The sequence below is a fragment of the Balaenoptera physalus genome (genome assembly GCF_965194825.1).
Source record: "Balaenoptera physalus genome assembly, chromosome: 17".
Taxonomy (NCBI): Eukaryota; Metazoa; Chordata; class Mammalia; order Artiodactyla; family Balaenopteridae; genus Balaenoptera; species Balaenoptera physalus.
The window spans coordinates 85026724-85044924 of record NC_138895.1 but is presented as its reverse complement, the minus strand read 5'-3'; the positions used below and the strand labels follow the sequence as shown (position 1 = coordinate 85044924).

General features: G+C 57.2%; 2 protein-coding genes and 1 long non-coding RNA gene across 4 annotated transcripts; 2 read left to right on the top strand and 1 right to left on the bottom strand.

Annotated features, from left to right (window-relative positions):
• Window positions 1–4704: 4704 nt before the first annotated feature.
• LOC309646534 lies at window positions 4705–12102 on the bottom strand. 2 transcript variants are annotated; one of them, XR_014255420.1, is made up of 3 exons: window positions 11032–12102; window positions 6350–6511; window positions 4705–5149 (listed from the first exon to the last, which is right to left on the bottom strand). It is a non-coding gene; the product is annotated as an uncharacterized lncRNA (long non-coding RNA). The 2 variants fall into 2 exon arrangements; XR_014255421.1 differs by having other exon boundaries at window positions 6350–6434.
• On the top strand, window positions 7620–8901 carry LOC309646531 (uncharacterized protein). Its single transcript, XM_082432944.1, has 3 exons — window positions 7620–7854; window positions 8135–8249; window positions 8572–8901. The coding sequence occupies exons 2-3, from the start codon at window positions 8183–8185 to the stop codon at window positions 8868–8870; spliced, it is 366 nt and encodes a 121-aa protein (XP_082289070.1). The 5' UTR covers window positions 7620–7854; window positions 8135–8182; the 3' UTR covers window positions 8871–8901.
• Window positions 9096–17898, top strand: EPPK1 (epiplakin 1). Its single transcript, XM_082432930.1, is given in 17 exon segments — window positions 9096–9338; window positions 13117–13307; window positions 13310–13477; window positions 13480–13551; window positions 13554–13623; window positions 13625–14449; window positions 14451–14641; window positions 14644–14859; window positions 14862–15133; window positions 15135–15269; window positions 15272–15728; window positions 15731–15900; window positions 15902–15946; window positions 15949–16300; window positions 16303–16851; window positions 16854–16889; window positions 16892–17898. Coding segments are annotated over 16 exon segments (4335 nt in total). The 5' UTR covers window positions 9096–9338; window positions 13117–13153; the 3' UTR covers window positions 17515–17898.
• Window positions 17899–18201: the final 303 nt, after the last annotated feature.

The window sequence follows — 18201 nt, the reverse complement described above, 5'->3', positions numbered from 1 at the left end:
ACTAAGATCCCACAAGCCAAGAACTCTCAATACTCAGTAAAAGAAAACAGACCAGTTTGAAAATGGGCAAAAGTTTTGAACAGACACTTCACCGATGAAGATATAAAGATGGTGAATGGCCCATGGAAAGATGCTCAACTTCACTAGTCATCAGGGAATAAAAATTAAAACTATGATGAGAGAACATTACACACCCTCTAGAACACCTAAAATAAAAGCACTGACCACATCAAGTGTTGGTGAAGATGTGGAACCACGGGAGCTCTTAGATGAAGCTGTTGGGAAGGTAAAATGGTTCAGCCACAGTCCTAGGTATTTACCCAGCAGAGAGCAATGTGTCCATGCAGAGACTTGGCTAGTCATAGCAGCTTTATTTGTAATAGCCAAAAACTGGAGGGTAACCGGATGTTTATCAACTAGTTGGTGGATAAACCAATTGTGGTCTAACCACACCATGTAGAACAGCTCAGCGATAAAAAGAAGTGAGCTACTGATGGCTGCAACGCCATGGATGAATCTCAAAATAATTATGCTGAATGAAAGAACCCAGACAACAAAAGAGCACACATTGTTTGATCCCATTTATATAAAGTTCTGGGCAATGCACAGTAACCTAGAGTGATGGAAAGCAGCTCATTGGGTGCCTGGGGCTGAGGGGTTGCAGGGGGTCGAGGAGACTCAGGAGGGCCTGGGGAACCCATCCGCCAAAACCTATTTAAAATCAACCCCTGTGATCTGGCTTTTTCACAAATAGGTCTTTACAATGAGAAATCTCACACGTGCCCAAGGAGACATGGCCAATCTGCGGCATTCTTGGACAGAGGGTAAAGTTGGAAGTAAACCACTATCGATGAAAAATTAATCAGTCGATCTGAGAAAGAAATGGAAAATTTTATTTGAGCCAAATCTGAGGATTATAACCCAGAAAGAACATCTCAGAAAACTCTGAGAACTGTTCCCTGGTTAGAAGTCAAGACACAGTTTATATAAATTTTTTGAGGCAGAGGGCTGCACATCAAATGAGGTATTACTGACAGTTTACACAATCCAGGTCTAAGCGGCATGCTGGTGGGTCATGTGCCCCCTACCAGATGGAGGAGGAAGGTTATCTTTCAGGAGTCGTCTCGCTGATGCTGGGAGAATGTCCTCTTCACGGTCGAGCAGGTATTTCTGCCTCTGGGGAGTTCTGGTCAGTGCGCAATGCAGATACATGATTCACGGTGGGGGGAGAGGGGGCCAAAGGGCAGAGACTTTTTGTTTACAATTTTCTTGTCTTGCCAGAAAATATGAGTTTTATTTCACACCACATAACCCAAGTTACTTCCAACGGGTGAGATATTCACGTACTGTGATAAGTAGAGGTTAAAATGAGAAAGAAAAGGTGGATTTCAAATATCAGACATGAGTAACATGTAAAATAGAAGGCACGCCTGGTCTAAAACATTTTAATGCGTTAGTGTGTTTCAGGATGAGGATGTGGATTTTGATTGATTCTGCACTTTGTTAAATATTCATGTTAAAATTGACCCTTAAAAAGAGTGGAGACACAGTGTGTCTGTGGTCGGGAGTCCTGACATGAAACAGGGGAGGTGACGAGCGTGGTGTAACAAAGGGGTCATTGACAAAGATGTGGGCGGGAAGGCCTCGGGCTGGGGCCTGGGTGGCCTCAGGCCGACCTGGGCTGGGAACTGCTGATACCGCTGTTGACTGAAAAGAGTGCACAACTGAGAACCATGAAAAAGCTGAGAACCATGTTTTCTCTGGCAGACAAAACCGAGGGCTTGCGCCCGGAGGACAGCCTCTCAGATGGCTCTGAGGTTCTGCTCCAAAGAGGTCACGGAGGGGCCGAGATACACAGCAGTTTCTGCAACAAAGATCAGGTAGTCAGCACATCAAAAGATTACTGTTCATTAAAGAAAACCAGACATCTCAGGTTAAGGAATTTAGCGCTTTTCTATGTATGGGAAGATGCAAGAGTCTGGCTCACTGAAATTCCTTGGACGTACACCTCAGCTACCTGGGGGCTGTATCCTGTGCTTTCTCATCCTGAGTCTCCTCAGGACGCACGCACCGTGGCAGGGTGTGGGTGGCCGCAACATCCTCTGTTTACTGATATGTCAGGGGATATTCTTCACCCACACTGTTATGGCAGAACGGGTTTCTCTTTCCCCTGTTTCTAAGGGGTCTGTCTGCTGTTTATTAGCCTGGGTCTGCAAGGTCCCTGGGTGACCACGTAATATTACAGATTTTATTGTCAAAACAGCTGACCCCAGTCAGGGAGCACAGGGGTGCCCAGAAGTTCTGGAAACCCAGTGACTGTCACACTCGTGCTGCCAGCAGGCACCTCCTGGTCAGGCTGCTGGGCCCTCTTCAGTCTAGGAATGGACTGAGGTGCAGCCAGACGGGGCCAGAGCCCCTGGCACACACGGGGGTCCACCCTGCAGGGACCGAGGCAGTGCTGCTCCCTGGCATGAAGCTGAGCCTGTGGGTCCAGGCTGAGCCCTTGGGGGACCACGCACGCTGCTGGCAGAGGGCCTGGCATGGGGCAGGGGAGGCCTCCAGGCAGGAGGCAGTTTCACACACCCCCCGTGTGAGGAGTGGACAGTCTTTTCAACAAACAGCCCTGGGGAAACTGGGTGTCCACATGCAAGGAAGGAAGTTGGATGCTTACCTCACACCGTATACAAAAATTAACTCAAAGTGGTTCAAAGATTTAATTTTAAGACCTAAAACTATAAAACCCTTAGAATAAATCATCGAATAAAAAAATGCATGACTTTTGATTTGGCACTGACTTCTCAGGTATGACACCAAAGGCACAGGCAACAAAAGAAGAAAAAAGACAAATAAGACTTTATGAAAATTTGAAAATTTTGTTTATCCAAAGACACTGTCCTCAGAGTAAAAAGGCAACCCGCAGAATGGGAGAAAACATTTGCAAATCATATACCTGATTATTATTCAGAATATATAGAGAATTCCTAAAAACAACAACAAAACAAACAACCCAACTCAATAATGGGCAAAGGACTTGAACAGACATTTCTCCAAAGAAGATATTCAAATGGCCAATAAGTACACAAAAATATGCTCAACACCACTAATCATTAGGGATATGCAAATCAAAACTACGAGGTACCTCCCCACATCCACCTGGACGGCTACTATGAGAAAAACAGAAAATAACAAGTGCTGGTGAGGATGTGGAGTAATGGAACCCTTGTGCCCTGTTGGTGGGGATGTAAAATGGTACAACTGCTGTGGAAAACAGTATGGAGGTTCCTCAGAAAGTTAAAAATATAATTACCATATGGTCCGGCAATTCCACTTCTGGGTGTATACACAAAACAATTGAAAGCAAGGACTCAAATAGATGTTTGTACACCCATGTTCAATGCAGCATTATCCAGAATAGCTAAAACATGGGAGCAACCCAAGTGTCCACGTACGGATGTGTGAATAAGCAAACTGTGGTCTGTACATACGACGGGACATTATTCAGCCTTAAAAAGGAAGGCAGTTAAGACATGTGCTACCACCATGGATGAAACTGGACGACATTATGCTCAGTGAAGTCAGCCAGTCACAGAAAGACAAGACTGCAGGATTCCACTCGTATGAGGCACCTGGAGTCGTCAAAATTACAGAGACGGAAAGTAGAAGGGTGGTGCCAGGGCTGGGGGCGGGGGAGAGTTACGGCTCCATGGATACTGTTTCTGTTTACAAGATGAAGGGCTATGGTCATGAATGCACCTAACGCCACATAACTGTACTCTTCAAGAAATGGTTCAGGTGATAACTTTTATGGCATTTGTATTTTACCTCAATAGCAAAAAAAGGAAAGAAGGGAATAATTGTGAAAAATTGGAAACGACTTAAGTATCCAAGATTTGGAGAATTATTAAATTGAAAAAAAAAAAAAAGAATCAAGCATTTATCCTGTTTTTGCTACACAAACAGGGACACTGGGTAACCAAACAGTAGGAGACAGGCGTTTCTCTCTGCAGAGACACTCCAGCCAGTGGGCACGGACGGGTAGCAGGCGGGAACGTCTGCATGGGAGAGTTACCACCCTGAGCCTCCTGACGGGGGCCCAGACCACGAGCAGACCCGCCAGAATCCCAGCTGATTCCACCCGTGTCCCACCCTGAGACATTTCAGAGCCGGGGGGTTCCCAGGGGGCACCGAGGGGCCGTGACTGGTGCTGGACAAGGGCCCTGCAAAGAGGGGAGTGGGTTGATGGGATGGGGTCCTGAGCGCCCGCTCCCCCCCCAGGGGCAGCCGCACCCTGAGGGACCACAGCCAAGGGGAGAAGGAGAGCAGAGGCTGGGAAATGCCCCCCCGCATCCTGGAGAGGACAGGGGCTTCTCCGATGGCCTGACCTGAGGCCACTGGACAGAGACGGTGCAAACACAGGTTTGCCCTGGCCCTCTCTGCGGCGGCGCTTCCCACCCTCGGACCGCCCTCGCGGCCCGTCGGGGAACCAGGGCGTGGCGGTGTCTACATCTGGGTGCTGGTTTCACTCTGTCTGGCCCTCCTTGGTCCGACTCCTTCTTTCTTCATGATTGGTCCAGGCCAGGCGGGAGGAGCGGGGAGACTTACGGGCTCCCTGACCGCGAGAACGTCCGCTCTAAGGAGGCACCGGCACCTTCTTGATTCAGACGAGCGCTTCTCATTCTCATTGTAACATATTTCAGTTATGGCTTCATGGCCTCCAACAATTGGTGGCAAAAGTGGATATTTATTATGAGAGTTTTCCAGCAGATGGCAGCAAAGTGTCTTGTTCGAACAAAAAGTAGTATTTTACTCCAGCTTTCTCTTTTTTAATCTTTCTCTTTCAGTTACCGTCCTATGTTACTTAAGAATATATATATTGAAATATAGTTGATTTACAATGTTGTGTTAGTTTAAAGTATACAGCAAAGTGTTTCAGTTATACAAACATACACAATTTACCCCAGCTTTCTGACAGAGAAAGGGAGTGTGGTGTTTGGTCTGGAAGGCTCCACACCAACGCCTGAGGAAGAAACAGTCCAGTCGCTGAAGGGGCCGACGCTCTGACGTCGTCCGGAGCAACCTGTGCTTCTTAACAGGCAGGGGCTGCTCAGCTGGAGGACCGACCAGCAAGCGTCGTCAAGGAAATCCCCCACTGGGAATATCAAACACGGGACACTGGTCTTGAAACCTGTCCTCCGCAAATACAGATTTCTAATCTCCAAAACAGCAGCCACAGGTAGGACGTTTTTGGAAACTCATTAAACATGTATTCTTCCAAAAGGTGACATTTTAAAAAATCTAGAGCCTGGTTTCTTTATAATATATGACACTCAAAAGATTATGTATTGGGCTTCCCTGGTGGCGCAGTGGTTAAGAATCCGCCTGCCAATGCAGGGAACACGGGTTCGAGCCCTGGTCTGGGAAGATCCCACATGCCGCGGAGCAACTAGCCCCGTGAGCCACACCTACTGAGCCTGCGCGTCTGGAGCCTGTGCTCCGCAACGGGAGAGGCCGCGACAGTGAGAGGCCCACTCTCCGCAACTGGAGAAAGCCCTCGCACAGAAACAAAGACCCAACACAGCCAAAAAAAAAAAAATCTAATTCTAAAATAATATTAAAAAAAATATTATGTATTTTGCTTTGATTTCAACCTCTTTTGGCATGAAAAAAATGAACTGATGAGTGAGGATGGGGACAAAGCATTTATCCACAATCTTAGTAAACGTGAAAATGTGATTTGCACATCACTAATAATGAGTGTGAAAAGTTTTTTTAGAGTTTGAAAAAGATAAGCTATGCTATGGAATAGACATTATATGAAAAAAATTTAGGCCGTGTACTGTGACTGACTGATCACACACAGGCCTCTTCCCTTTAATGGCAGAGAATATTCCCAAGAATTAGACATTCTCCACTAAAATATCAGTTGGACATCTACGTGGGAAAAACTATAATGCAACTAAAAGCCAGTCAGTACACATACATATAAGTGAGTGTGAAGTGCTAAACACACTGCTTCCCAAACACAGCGACGAACACGGACGCTAACAAGTCCACCTGCAGGGACGTGGCTTCTTTTCGCCCCACCCCATCCCAGCACGCACACGGACACTTGCTGACCCCCGAGCTTTGCACACACCCTCGGGTGGTGATGATCATCTAGCCATCGTATCTGAGGTTTCATTCAAGATTTCCCCTGCACACTGTTCGATTAAAGTTCGTTTATTGATTTGGGGTGATGTGAATATAAAATGTTCCTGTATAAATATTGCTAGAAAGAGAACTGAGTGATACACATGTTCTATGAAGTTCAGGTATTAAACCCCAAGTTGTTCAATGGCAGAAATGTTACCTTGTAGGTGATCTCTGGGCTGTGCCTGTAGTAGGTTCAGCTTTGGGCGAGGCACTATCTAGGGGTCAGAAGAGCATCCAAACAACTGCACACATGAGATAAAGTCAATAGTTTTCACTTGGCAGAAATCATGGGAAACTGTCATAGCGTGACGCCAGGTCACTTAAGAGGAAAGCAACCATCAGTGTCAAACAATGCCACTCATTATTTAGAGTAGGGGTCCCCAAGCCCCAGGCCGCGGACGGGTAGCGGGCACGCGAGTGACGCTTCATCGGCCGCTCCCCATGCCCCCCATCGCTCTCATTACCCTCTGAACCATTCCTCCCCCTCCATCCCCGCATCCGTGGAAAAACTGTCTTCCACAAAACCGGTCCCTGGTGCCAAAAAGTTGGGGACCGCTGATTTAGAGGATGAACTACAAAACTGAATGACTAAATCATGACAGGTGGGATAAGTGTGATGGTTTTGAATGAGGGGCTGTGTGGTCACGAGTACTGTTCACCAGCGCTACGCCATCCACTGCACAGGAGGACTGCATTGCCACCCCTTGTGGTCAGGGGGACCATGTGACCAGTGCTGGCCAGCGGGGTATGAGAGGAAGTGGCACGTGGCCCCTTCACACCAGAGCATTTAGCTGCCAGTATAAGACCTTCCCAAGTTCTCACTCCTTAAGCCAGGAGGACCAGCGATATTCCAGATAATGGTAACTTCATCAGCCTGGGTCCTGAAGTGAAGGTGGCAGGGCGGAGCCTCAGCCAGCCCCTGACATGCAACACGAGTGAGGGTAAGCTTTCAGAAAGGAAAGAGGAAGCAACCCAAGTATCCACCAACAGATGAACGCATAAACAACATTGGGTATATACACACAATGGAATATTGGGCAGCCTTGAAAAAGAATGAAATCCTGATGTATGATACAGCCTGGATGAAGTTTAAAGTTACTACGCTATGTGAAATAAGCTGGACACAAGAGGACGAACATGGCATGATTCCACTTATATGCGGTCCCTAGAGCAGTTATTCATAGAACAGTGGTAACCAGAGCTCCAAGGAAGGCACCAGCTCTGGCTGGCCAGGGACAGCCCAAGGGCCTCGGGAGCAGGACAGTCACCCAGGCTTGCCCCCCGGGAGGGCTCCTGGAAGATCTGAGCTGGAGGTCACCACAGGGAGCTAGAGCCACAGGGCGAGTAGCCGGAGGCATGAGGACCAGTGGGCGCGGCTGGGGCAGGGGCGGCCACACGCAGCCTGCCCACGCCTGCAGGTGAGGCACAGGCAGGCATGCTGCCCACCCCTGGGCACAGAGAGACCCAGGCCTGGGCAGCCTCACGCCTCCTTCCCACAGCGAGGAGCTGACCCACACCTGGGTCTCGCGGCCTGGCAGCAGTGCTGCCTGCAGCGCCTGGGCCCCGCGGAGAAGAGGCTCCGGGCTGCACTCCCGGCCACAAGCCGCAGCCAGCTCGGGCACGTTTCCCAGCGGGACCTCGTGGGCGGTGTCCTGGCGTTTGGTGAGCAGGGACGGGACGAAGGCAGCTGGCCTGACACGCCTTGGGGGGATAGGGGCCCAGGCCGGAGCTCACTACTCTATCGGGTCAGGCCTCTCCAGCGGTCAGCAGCAACCACATAGCACAGCCAGTGTGGGGTACGCAGACAGGGACAAGGACACAGGCGGCCAAAGGTCGGCCCAGGGTCCAGGAAGCCTTGGTGAGCAGGTGTGAGCGTGGGCCTGGGGGGTGGGAGTGAGGACAGAGCCACGGGAGCCAACCCTGGCACCCTCTACCCTGGAAGCCCGGCCCCCCAGCCCCTGTGCCTGTGCAGGTGTCTCGTGGTGCCCTCATGGTCCGTGTTGGAGGTGGCTGGGTGGCCCTGGATGAGTATCTGGTCGAGAACGACCCGGAAAGAGGTGAGGCCTGGGGAAGGGGAAAGACTAAGTCCTCAGGGCCGGGACTGGGGACAGAGGAGGACAGGCCTTGGGTCCTGACCCTGGGGGTCAAGGGGCACCTGCCCCACCCGTCCATCTGGGACCTCTGGGCAGCACAGGCGAGGACCAGCCAGAAGGTCCACGAGTGGTTCCCGTCCTGGGCTGTGGCCCCAGCCTGCCAGGCTCCGGGCCTTCTCCCTCAGCACCTCCAGGAGTCCCCGGCCCCGGAAGGTGGGTGCTGGGACGGGCGTCTGAGAAGGGGCCCAGGTCCTCCTGGTGGACAGAACACCTGCTCCGATCCCAGGTGGAGGTGCTGAACCCATGGGGCAAGGCCTGGTCATCCCTTCCAGACACACTGGAAACCTGCTGGGGACAGAGACCCCATCTCTTCCACGGTCAAGGCAGGGAAGCCACTCGGTCATGAAGGCAGCCTCTGAGGACAGCCTGGCCCGGCAGCCTCAGGACCGAGCAGCAGCGCAGGCAGCCGGCCCCGAGGCGGTGAGCAAGGCCTGGACGACCAAGGACACTGGACAAGAGGGGCACCTGGGTCGAGGTCAACGCCTGCACCAGCGGCCCCATGGCCCCCCTCGTGCAATAAAGTAACGTTTGTAAAGCGAAACTGCTCGCGCGGCTGGCGGGGCCGCATTTACCTTGCAAACTCCGTTCAAAGGCCGTCAGGGCGGCGCGGGACGCACCCTGCTCCCTGCGGCCGACCGCGTTCCTTCGCGGTGACTCTGGGGGAGCTGACGAAAGGGGCTGGGTAGGAGCGAGAGGACCTTGCTCCTCGGCAGCCGCCCTCCTCCCCGCCTAGGGGTGTTCACAGACCGTGCGGCCGAGGGGCGCGCGCGGGGGCGTCGACCCGGCCCCGCGTGGGCTTCCCGGTCCCGCGCCCGCGCCCCTCCCGGCTTCGGGGCGCCCGCAGCCGTCGGAAGCACCACGTGCCGCCCCCAGACCTGGGCGGGGCCGCCGAGAGGAGGGGCCTGAGCGGGTTTAAAGCGGGAGGCGCCGGTCGCAGGCACAGCAGCGGACGGAGGGACTGCGTACGGAGTGCTGCGGGCACCGTGCGGGCAGGTGGGACAGCCAGGCCGGCGCGGGCGGGGCGGCCGCCGAGCGAAGCCGAGACACCTACGGGGGCTCTCGGCCCGGAGCCTGCAGAGGCTGGGGCGGGGGCGCCACGCGCCCGGAGGTGGCCCGGAGTTCTGGGCTCCGCTCCGGGCGAGCGGGGCGCTGAGGCCCGGTTCCCTCCCAACTAGCCCTGGTGCGCGGGAGTCCTGGCAGTCGCCCCCGAGCCTGGTTCCCCGCACGGGCGTGGGAGACGTGGCAGGGGTCTCGCCTGCCCAGCGGTTTCGGGGCAGGACTGGTGCGCGCCTGGGTGGGGCCGTGCAGGTCCGATTCCTTTCTGCCCCACCCGCTGCTTTGCAGCTGGAGCCGGTCCGAGCGCCCAGGGCGCGAGGCAATTAGGCTGACAAATTGAGAGGGTGGGACGGCTCCTGGCCCGGTGCTGGGGTGAGGGAGGCCAGTGCTTACCGACGGAGGGAGCTACCTGCCGTCGGGGGTGGATGGGCACCAGGGACCCCTGCGTGGGGCCATCTCGAGACCCTTGGGAGGTAGAGGCGGGAGGGGCTCTGCCACGGGTTCCAGCCTGCGTGACTCTGCTCTCTCCCTTAGCCGCCCATCGTGCGGAGCTTCTGTGTGGCCTTGACCTCTGCAGTCTGCACCCAGTGCGGGCGGGCGGGATCTTTCTGCAGCTGCTCAAAGTGGGCCAAAGGCCAAGGTCACTGCCTCCATGTGTGAGCCTGAGGCAGCCTGGCCATCCGGTTCTGTTCTGATTTGGCTCAGATGGACAGCCAGAGAGGCCCCTCCGCAACCCCCAGACCAGCCTGGCGTGTGCGGGCTGCCCTTCAGGGTACTGATAGGTGACGCCCCCTCCCAGGGATGTGGACCCACCCTCCTCAGGAATTGCCCTCCCACCGCTTGTCCCCTTGGGCCACCTGAAGTGGGGCTGCTCCCAGGAAGCCGCAGGAGGGGCCTCTTCTCAGAGCCCCTTTCCAGTCCTGGGAAATCCGTTCGGCCCCTCCCCCCAGCCACGAGGCCACCCTCCCCTCTGGCCACATGCCACTGCCACTTCTGCTGGTAGCCGCCTCTCTGGGACACCCATCTTTTGGCTTCTCTGCGATTGGGCTCGTCTGTGTCTCCCACTCCCCAGGCCCTGGACACCCCTCACATGCCCTGGTCTGTCTCTCCCGAGCTCCAGACCCCTCTGTCCAGCTGCTTCCCCAAGGTCCCCACTTCAGACTCAAGGCACCCACTCCCAGGCCCCTCTTCATGTCCTGCCTGGTCAGGGACCAGGGAGGCTCATACCAGGCCCCAGGTCGCTGCTGACCAAACAGGCCATGGCCCAGCCACGGTTACCCAGCTGCATCAGGCAGACCCGCAGGCACAGGGCCTCTCCCAGCCCCTCACGCCCTCCCCCCACAATGGCCCTCAGGGCCCCAGCACCCTCCCTCCCACGAATCCCTTCTGTGCAGGAAACTTGAGCCTCCTGCTCAGGAGTTTGTCCTGCTCCTCTGGTTTTCCTTGCTGGGCTCCCCGGCCCGGCACAGCACAGCCTGCAGGGTCCCCCCGGCTGCTCCTGACCCTGTGGCCCAGAAAGCCCTCCCGCCTTTTCTGGGTAGCGAAGTGCCTTTTTTCTTTCCCACCCTGGTCCCCTGCCAGACTTCAGGTGATCGGCTCACTGCTCCAACCACCCCGGTAGCCCTGTTACCTGAGGCTTCCTCTGGCTCACAAACCCTCTGAAGGCCGTCCTGGGACGAGGCACACCATACGAAGGAAGCAGGCTGGTCACTGGGCAGGCGGGCAGCACAGCACGCGTCCAGGTCAGCTCGCGGAAGCAGAGGCTGACACGGTTTCAGGGAGTGGCCTCGGGAAGACTCCTGGGGAAGGAGGGGAGGAAGCAGATGGCAGGGAGACAAGCTGGCTGGTGGTGCGGTCTCAGCCACCCCTAGAAGGAGATCAGGGCAGCCTTGCGTCCACCATGGTCACACCGAGTCCTGGAACCCCGCTCAGGCGTCCAGCTGGTCACTCGAACAAAGCCTTTTGTGTTCTTTCCCAAGGCCTGGATCTTAACAACACTCCTCTCTCCCCACCCCATGTCCTCTTCCCATCTTCTCAAAGGCCTGATGATGTGCCCTGTGCGCCCGCACTGCATGGCCTGCTCGCTTCGGGAAAGCTGAACAAGTGCCATGCTTCCTGGAACCTGGTCGGGGGCGGGGGCGGGGGCGGGAGTGGGTGAGCGCCAAGCCACCACCTCCATGTCTGCCCGGGCCTGGCACGCACTCCGAGACTCTGAGCAGCAGACCAGCTGCAGGCGCCCCCGGGGGTCTGGGCCCAGCATCCGGGCAGGGAAAGGGGGCAACAGGATTTTGCCCAGGGGTCTCAGCAGGCACAAAGGAGCACCTCTTGGGCCCAGCTATGGGGAGAGAGGGGCCGTGGGGGGATTTAGGGTTCAGGCTCTGCAGAGCGGGTGACGGAGAGCTGCTCACAGCCAGCACCTCTGGGGGCACCATGGAACTTGAGGCTCCTTGCGAGGCCGCTGGGCATAGGTGTCCGGGAGGCAGCTGGACACGCGGTTCCGCGACCCCAGGACAGGCTGGGCTCCAGCTGCCGTCAGGGGAGCTCTCCGGCTGAACGGGGAAATGTCACCAGGGAGGAGGGTCCCCCATGCCCCGTGACCCAGAGGTCGGGAGGTCAAATCGGAAATACGTTTGTGGGGTTTGGCAGTTGGAGTCTGAGGTCACCTCAGCAAGAGCTGCGGAGTGGGGGCGAGGGCGCGTGGAGCGGGGGCGAGGGCGCGTGGGGCCGAGCCTTCTCCCGAGACCCCGTGTGAGGCTTTGGGGAGCTGCGGGAGGCGAGGACAGGTGTGGAACCAGGACGTGGACTGGCTCCTGGGGCCGGGAGGGAACAGTTACCGCAGCCTGGGAGGCTTCAAACAACAGACCCTTATTCTTCCACAGTTGAGGGGCCAGAATCTGGAATCAGTGCTTCTGGCGTTTGGTGGCGATACTGGGTTTTGGGACGTGAAGCTGCATGCCTCCAGTCTGCTTCTGTTGGCTGGGCGTCCTCCCCTGTCTGTCTTCCTGTGAGGACACAGTCGTGTTGGAATAAGGGCCTCTCTACACCAGTGTGACCTCACCTTAACCTTAATTTAATTACATCTGCAAAGACCCTATTTCCAGAGGCCATGGCCCAGAGGACACGGGGCCAGGGTGGGCAGAGGGGGACACAGCCGGGCTGAGGTGGGAGACTTAGGACAGAGGGCAGGGATCTGGCTGAAGCCCGGTGGGGAGCCAGGAGGGAGCAGAGGCCAGGGCAGCAGTGGGTTAAGATGGGGGAGGATTTGGAGGGGTCACTGGGAAGGGGGAGGGAGAAGAACACGAATGCATGGAGACCGCCCAAGGGCAGGGTAGGGACGGGGCCTTTGGGCGGCCAGGAGGAGGGCCGGTCGTCGGCGTGGGTACTGAGGCCAAGGGTGGCTGGAGGCCGAGCCTCTGCACCAGGACCCTGGGGGGAGGGGCGAGGGTGCGGGGTTGAGATGGAGGCCAGAGGATGGCCTATAGGAGCAAACAGAGCCCGCACCCCCCAAGGCTACCGTGGGGTCCCTGTGCTCACATGGTCCCTCCTGGGAGCCTCAGGGCAAGGGGAGGGACCGAAGCTGTATGTGACACCCCTCCCCCAGGAGGGCCGGCCGCACTGCAGGTGGGTCCAGGGTGCGGGGTTGACCTGGCCGTGTCTGCCCTCCCACCCGCCTGGGCCGTCTCGGGCCCCTCACAGAGTCTCTCTGTCCCCACAGGGAGCACAGCGGACCCCGGCTGAGCACGTTCTGCGCGATGAGCAGCCACGCCTCTCCTCTCCACCTCCTGGTCACCAGTGGCACTGAGACGGCTGTCGTCCCCGAGACCGTGACGGCCGTGCTGGGCACCGGCACCCCCACCCCGTCCGGGCCCCAGGCCAAGGCAGCCACGTCCACGCAGGCCAGGAGCATCGCGGGGTGTACGTGGAGGCCTCGGGCCAGGCCCAGCGTCTCTGCACTGTCGTGAGGCAGGGTCTCCTGCCCTTTGGGCTCGGGCTGGCTCTGCTGGAGGCCCAGGCGGCCACCGGGGGCCACACGGACCCCGGGCAGGGCCAGCTGCTCCTCATGTCTGAGGCCCTGCGGCAGGCCTGGTGGGCCTGGAGCGGAAGAAGAAGCTGCTGGCTGCTGAGCGCGCCGTCACCGGGTACCCTGACCCTCTGGGGGTGGGAAGCTGGCCCTCTTCCAGGCCGTAGGGAAGGAGGTTGTGGACAGGGCACTGGGCTGGAGCTGCGGAGGCCCAGCTGGCCACGGGGGGCCTGGTGGACCCCATCCAGGGCGTGCGCGTGGCCCCTGAGCTGGCCTGCCAACAAAGCCTCTTGGCCCAGGAGACATGGTGTGGGCTGTTGGAGCTTGGGCCCGGCTCAAGTGCCCCAGGCTTCCTGGACCCCAACACGCTGGAGCAGCTGCCGTACTGGGAGCTGCTAGGCAGGTGTGTGCGGGCCCCCAGCACAGGGCTGGGCCTGCTGCCCCTCAAGGTCACTTTCCGTACGCTGAGTGGGGCACTGAGCCTGGCCGAGCTGCTGGAGGCTGGGGTCCTGGACGGGGAGACGGCCCGAGGCCTGCGGGAGGGCAGGCTGGCGGTGCCAGATGTGGGTGCACGCACCGAGGTGCAGCGCCACCTGCAGGGCACCGGCGGTGTGGCAGGGGTCGTCCTGCTGCCTGCAGGGCACAAGAAGAGCTTCTTCCAGGCCACGGCCGAGCACCTGCTCCCCATGGGCGCCACGCTTCCGGTCCTGGAGGCTCAGGATGCCACCTGCATGCTGGTGGACCCAGCCACCGGCCGGCAGCTGTGGGTGGACGAGGCGGTCAGGGCAGGCCTGTTTGGACCAGAGCTCCACAGGCAGCTCCTGGCAGCAGAGCAGGTGGTGACGGGGTATCATGACCCCTTCAGTGGCACCCGAATCCCCCTATTCCAGGCCATGAAGAGGGAGCTGGTGGACCGGCCTCTGGCGCTGAGGCTCCTGGTTGCCCAGCTGGCCACGGGCGGGCTAGTGTGTCCTGCCCGCAGGCTCCGGCTGCCCGTGGAGGCCACCCTGCACGTCGGCTGCCCGGACAGAGACTCGGCAGCATCTCTCACAGGCGGCTGGCTTCTCGGACCCCGGCATGCAGGAGAGCCTCAGCTACGGGCAGCTGCTGGCCCACTGTGTCACCGACCCAGAGACGGGACTGGCCTTCCTGCCCAGCTCAGTGGGGAGCCCTGGAGAGGAGCCACAGGGGCCCCCGTTCACTGAGCACAGCACCCGGCAGGCCTGAGAGCCGCCGTGGCCACCGTCTCCATGGGCACGTTCCAGGGCCGGCCCGTGTCGCTCTGGGAGCTGCTGTTCTCCGAGGCCGTCCCCGTGGAGCAGAGGGTGACGCTGAGCCAGCAGCACAAGGACGGGGCCCTCTTGGCGGAGGAGCTGGCGGCTGCGCTGAGGGCCGCCCACGAGCAGGCTGCAGCCACTGCCAGGACCACCTTTGCTGGGTGAGGATCCCCGTGACTCCAGGAGAGCTGCTGAGAGCGGAGATCATCAACCAGGGCGTGTACGAGCAGCTGGAACGAGGCCGCACCATGGCCCAGGACGTGGGCAGCCTGGCCTCAGTGCAGAGGTACTTGCGAGGCACCGGCTGCACCGCCGGCTTGCTGCTGCCCAGCTCCCAGGAGCCCCTCAGCATCCACGAGGCTCGTAGGAAGGGGCTTCTCAGGCCTGGCACGGCCCTCACCCTCCTGGAGGCGCAAGCAGCCACTGGCTTCATCACTGAAAGAAAACGAGGGGTATTCGGTGGAGGAGGCACTGAGGGCTGGTGTCATTGGGCCCGACGTGTTCGCGAGGCTGCTGTCGGCTGAGCGCACCGTCACCGGCTACACCGACCCCTACACCGGGGAGCAGATCTCTCTCTCTTCCAGGCCATGAAGAAGGACCTCATCGTCCGGGAGCACGGCATCTGCCTGCTGGAGACCCAGATCGCCACGGGCGGCGTCATCGACCCCGTGCACAGCCGCTGCCTGCCCATGGACGTGGCCTACCGGCGCGGCTACTTTGATGAGGAGATGAACCGCGTCCTGCAGGACCCGAGCGACGACACCAAGGGCTTCTTTGACCCCAACCTGCAGCTGCTGGAGTGCTGTGTGCGCGACCCCAACACAGGGCTCTACGTGCTGCAAGTTGTAAAGAAAGGAGAAACCTACATGTATGTCGATGAAGCCACAAGGCAAGCCCTGCAATCCAAAACTACCAGAATGCACGTGGGGAGGTTTGCCGATCAGAGGGTTTCCTTCTGGGACCTGCTGTCCTCTCCATACTTCACAGAGAAAAGGAAGAGAGGGCTTGTCCAGGAGTACAGAGCCCGGAACTCAGCCTAGAGCAGTTGCTGGAGATCATCCCCATGACAGTCAAAGAAACAGAAAAGCAAAACCAGGTCATCAAGGTGGCAGCCATCGGAGGGGGGGTGACAGCTGCAGAGCTATTCAACTCGGGAATCATCGGTAAGAAGACACTGGATACACTGCACAGCGGGGGTGGCTGAGGGGCAGGACCTCCAGCAACTGCAGCACGTGAAGACCTACAGCCGGAAGGCAGCGGCTGTATTGCAGGGGTGGCCACACCCTCCACCCAGGAGGTGATGAGCATCTACGAGGCCAGCAGGAAAGGACTCATCCCCGCGGGGTTTGCGGCCCAGCTGCTGGAGGCTCAGGTGGCCACGGGGTTCATGCTGGACCCCCATGGCCACCAGAGGCTCTCTGTGGACGAGGCCATGGCTGCCGGCCTGGTGGGCAAAGAGCTGCAGGAAAGGCTCCTGAATGCTGAGAAGGCTGCCAAAGGCTACGCAGATCCAACCACAGGACACACAATCTCGTTCCAGGCAATGAAGAAAAAGCTATTGAAACGGGACTTGGCACTCAGACTGCTCGAGGTGCAGGTGGCCACGGGGGCATCGTGGACCCGCTGCACCACCACCGGCTTCCGCTGGACACGGCCTACAGACGCAGCTGTCTGGACCAGAACACGTACCCACTCGCTGAGGAGCAGACGTGCGTGCATAAAAGGTTTGTGGATCCCAACACGCAGGAGAAGGGGACTTACCAGGAGCTGCAGGAGAGGGGCCACCGGGAAGAGGGCACGGACTGGGCCCTGGTCCCCAGGGTCAGCGGCAGACGGGACTCCAACTTCATCAACAAGGCAACCAGAAGGGCCCTCAAAGCCGAGCGGGTGGATGTCACAGTGGGAAGGTTCAAGGGTCAGAGACCATCGGTCTGGGAACTGCTGAACTCAGAATACTTGACAGAGGACAAAAAACGTGAGTTAGTAGTAAAATACAAGAGGGACACGGCACATGCACTAGAGAAGGTAGTAAAAGTTATTTTCGAGACAACTGATGAGAAGGAAAAGAGCAATAGACAGTTATGGTTCAGAGGGGTCAGGAGGCAGATCACAGCCTCTGAACTCTTCCAATCAGGCATCATCACCGAGGAGGACCGGAGGGAGGGCGGGCCACCATGGAGGACGCCAAAAATGCCAGGGGGTAAAGCGCTACCTGGAGGGCACCAGCTGCATCGTGGGCATGCTGGTGCCCGCCAAGGACGAGCCCAGGCGCCAGGAGAAGAGCATCTACCAGGCCATGTGGAAGGTCGTCCTGAGGCCAGGCACAGCCCTGGTGCTGCTGGAGGCACAGGCAGCCACCGGCTTCGTCATCAACCCCGTGGAGAACCGGAAGCTGACTGTGCAGGAGGCGTTTGCAGCCGGGATGTTCAGCAGTGAAACCTACCAGAAGCTGCTGTCAGCCAAGCGCAGCGTCACCGGCTACACCGACCCCTACACCGGGGAGCAGATCTCCCTCTTCCAGGCCGTGAAGAAGGACCTCGTCGTCCGGGAGCATGGTATCCGCCTGCTGGAGGCCCAGATCGCCACGGGCAGCGTCATCGACCCCATGCACAGCCGCCGCCTGCCCGTGGACGTGGCCTACCGGCACGGCTACTTCAACAAGAGGATGAACCGCGTCCTGGAGGACCCCAGCGACCACACCAAGGGCTTCCTCAACCCCAACACACACGAGAACTTCACCTACGTGCAGCTGCTCCAGAGGGCTACTCCTGACCCAGAAACAGGCCTCTTTGTTTCTTCTCTGTCTGGAAAGTGAGTGGGTATTCTTTCTAATTGGTTGTTTTTTCCAACCCTGAAAAACATATGACAATATTTTTAAACACTTTTTAGTGTGCCAGTATCTGTGTGCAATGTGTTCAACTTACGTGTACAGTGACATTCTACTCTCTTCCATCCTTTTTTGCTTCTGGTTCCTCATTGCATTAAAGGAAAGGCATTGTCCTTTATGATTTTTTTCTTTTCACCCTTGGTGTTATCAGTTGTGAATTTTCAATTAAAATTTCACAAGTGGCCATTTCTGATAGACTCTGATGCATTTAGAGTGAAGGACTTTCCTTTGTTTCCTTGGCCTGTCACACTGAAGTGTATGCATCAATTTGTTATATTCCCATTTTAATTAAATCCGTTCTTTTCAGTTATCGATTTTTCTCCTGTTTGTTGAGTAAACCATTTCCCATCAATTTCTCGCTGTAGTAAGTGCCTTTTGGGTCTCAGTTTGAGGTCCACCTGCCATTATTTTCCATCCTATGGCTGTGCTTTGAGAGGGCAGAGGCTGATTCTGTCCCCTGGTGCAGCTCTCCCAGTTGGTATGACCCCCTTGGTTTGCGTCACCAGCTTTGTTCTGGAGGTATGGCCTTTACAACGTACAAAGAATTGTTAGTATGTCAACAAAGCTTTTTTCTTTGATTTCAGTTTTTTGAAGGTTCATCCAGAGAACTCTTTA

What these genes read in the sequence shown, in the direction of transcription:
- LOC309646531 (XM_082432944.1), top strand. Translation starts at nt 8,183, where the DNA reads ATGGTCCGTGTTGGAGGTGGCTGGGTGGCCCTGGATGAGTATCTGGTC. An exon ending in CGAGAACGACCCGGAAAGAG is followed by an intron (nt 8,250 to 8,571) that starts GTGAGGCCTGGG and finishes CTCCGATCCCAG; the next exon opens with GTGGAGGTGCTGAACCCATG.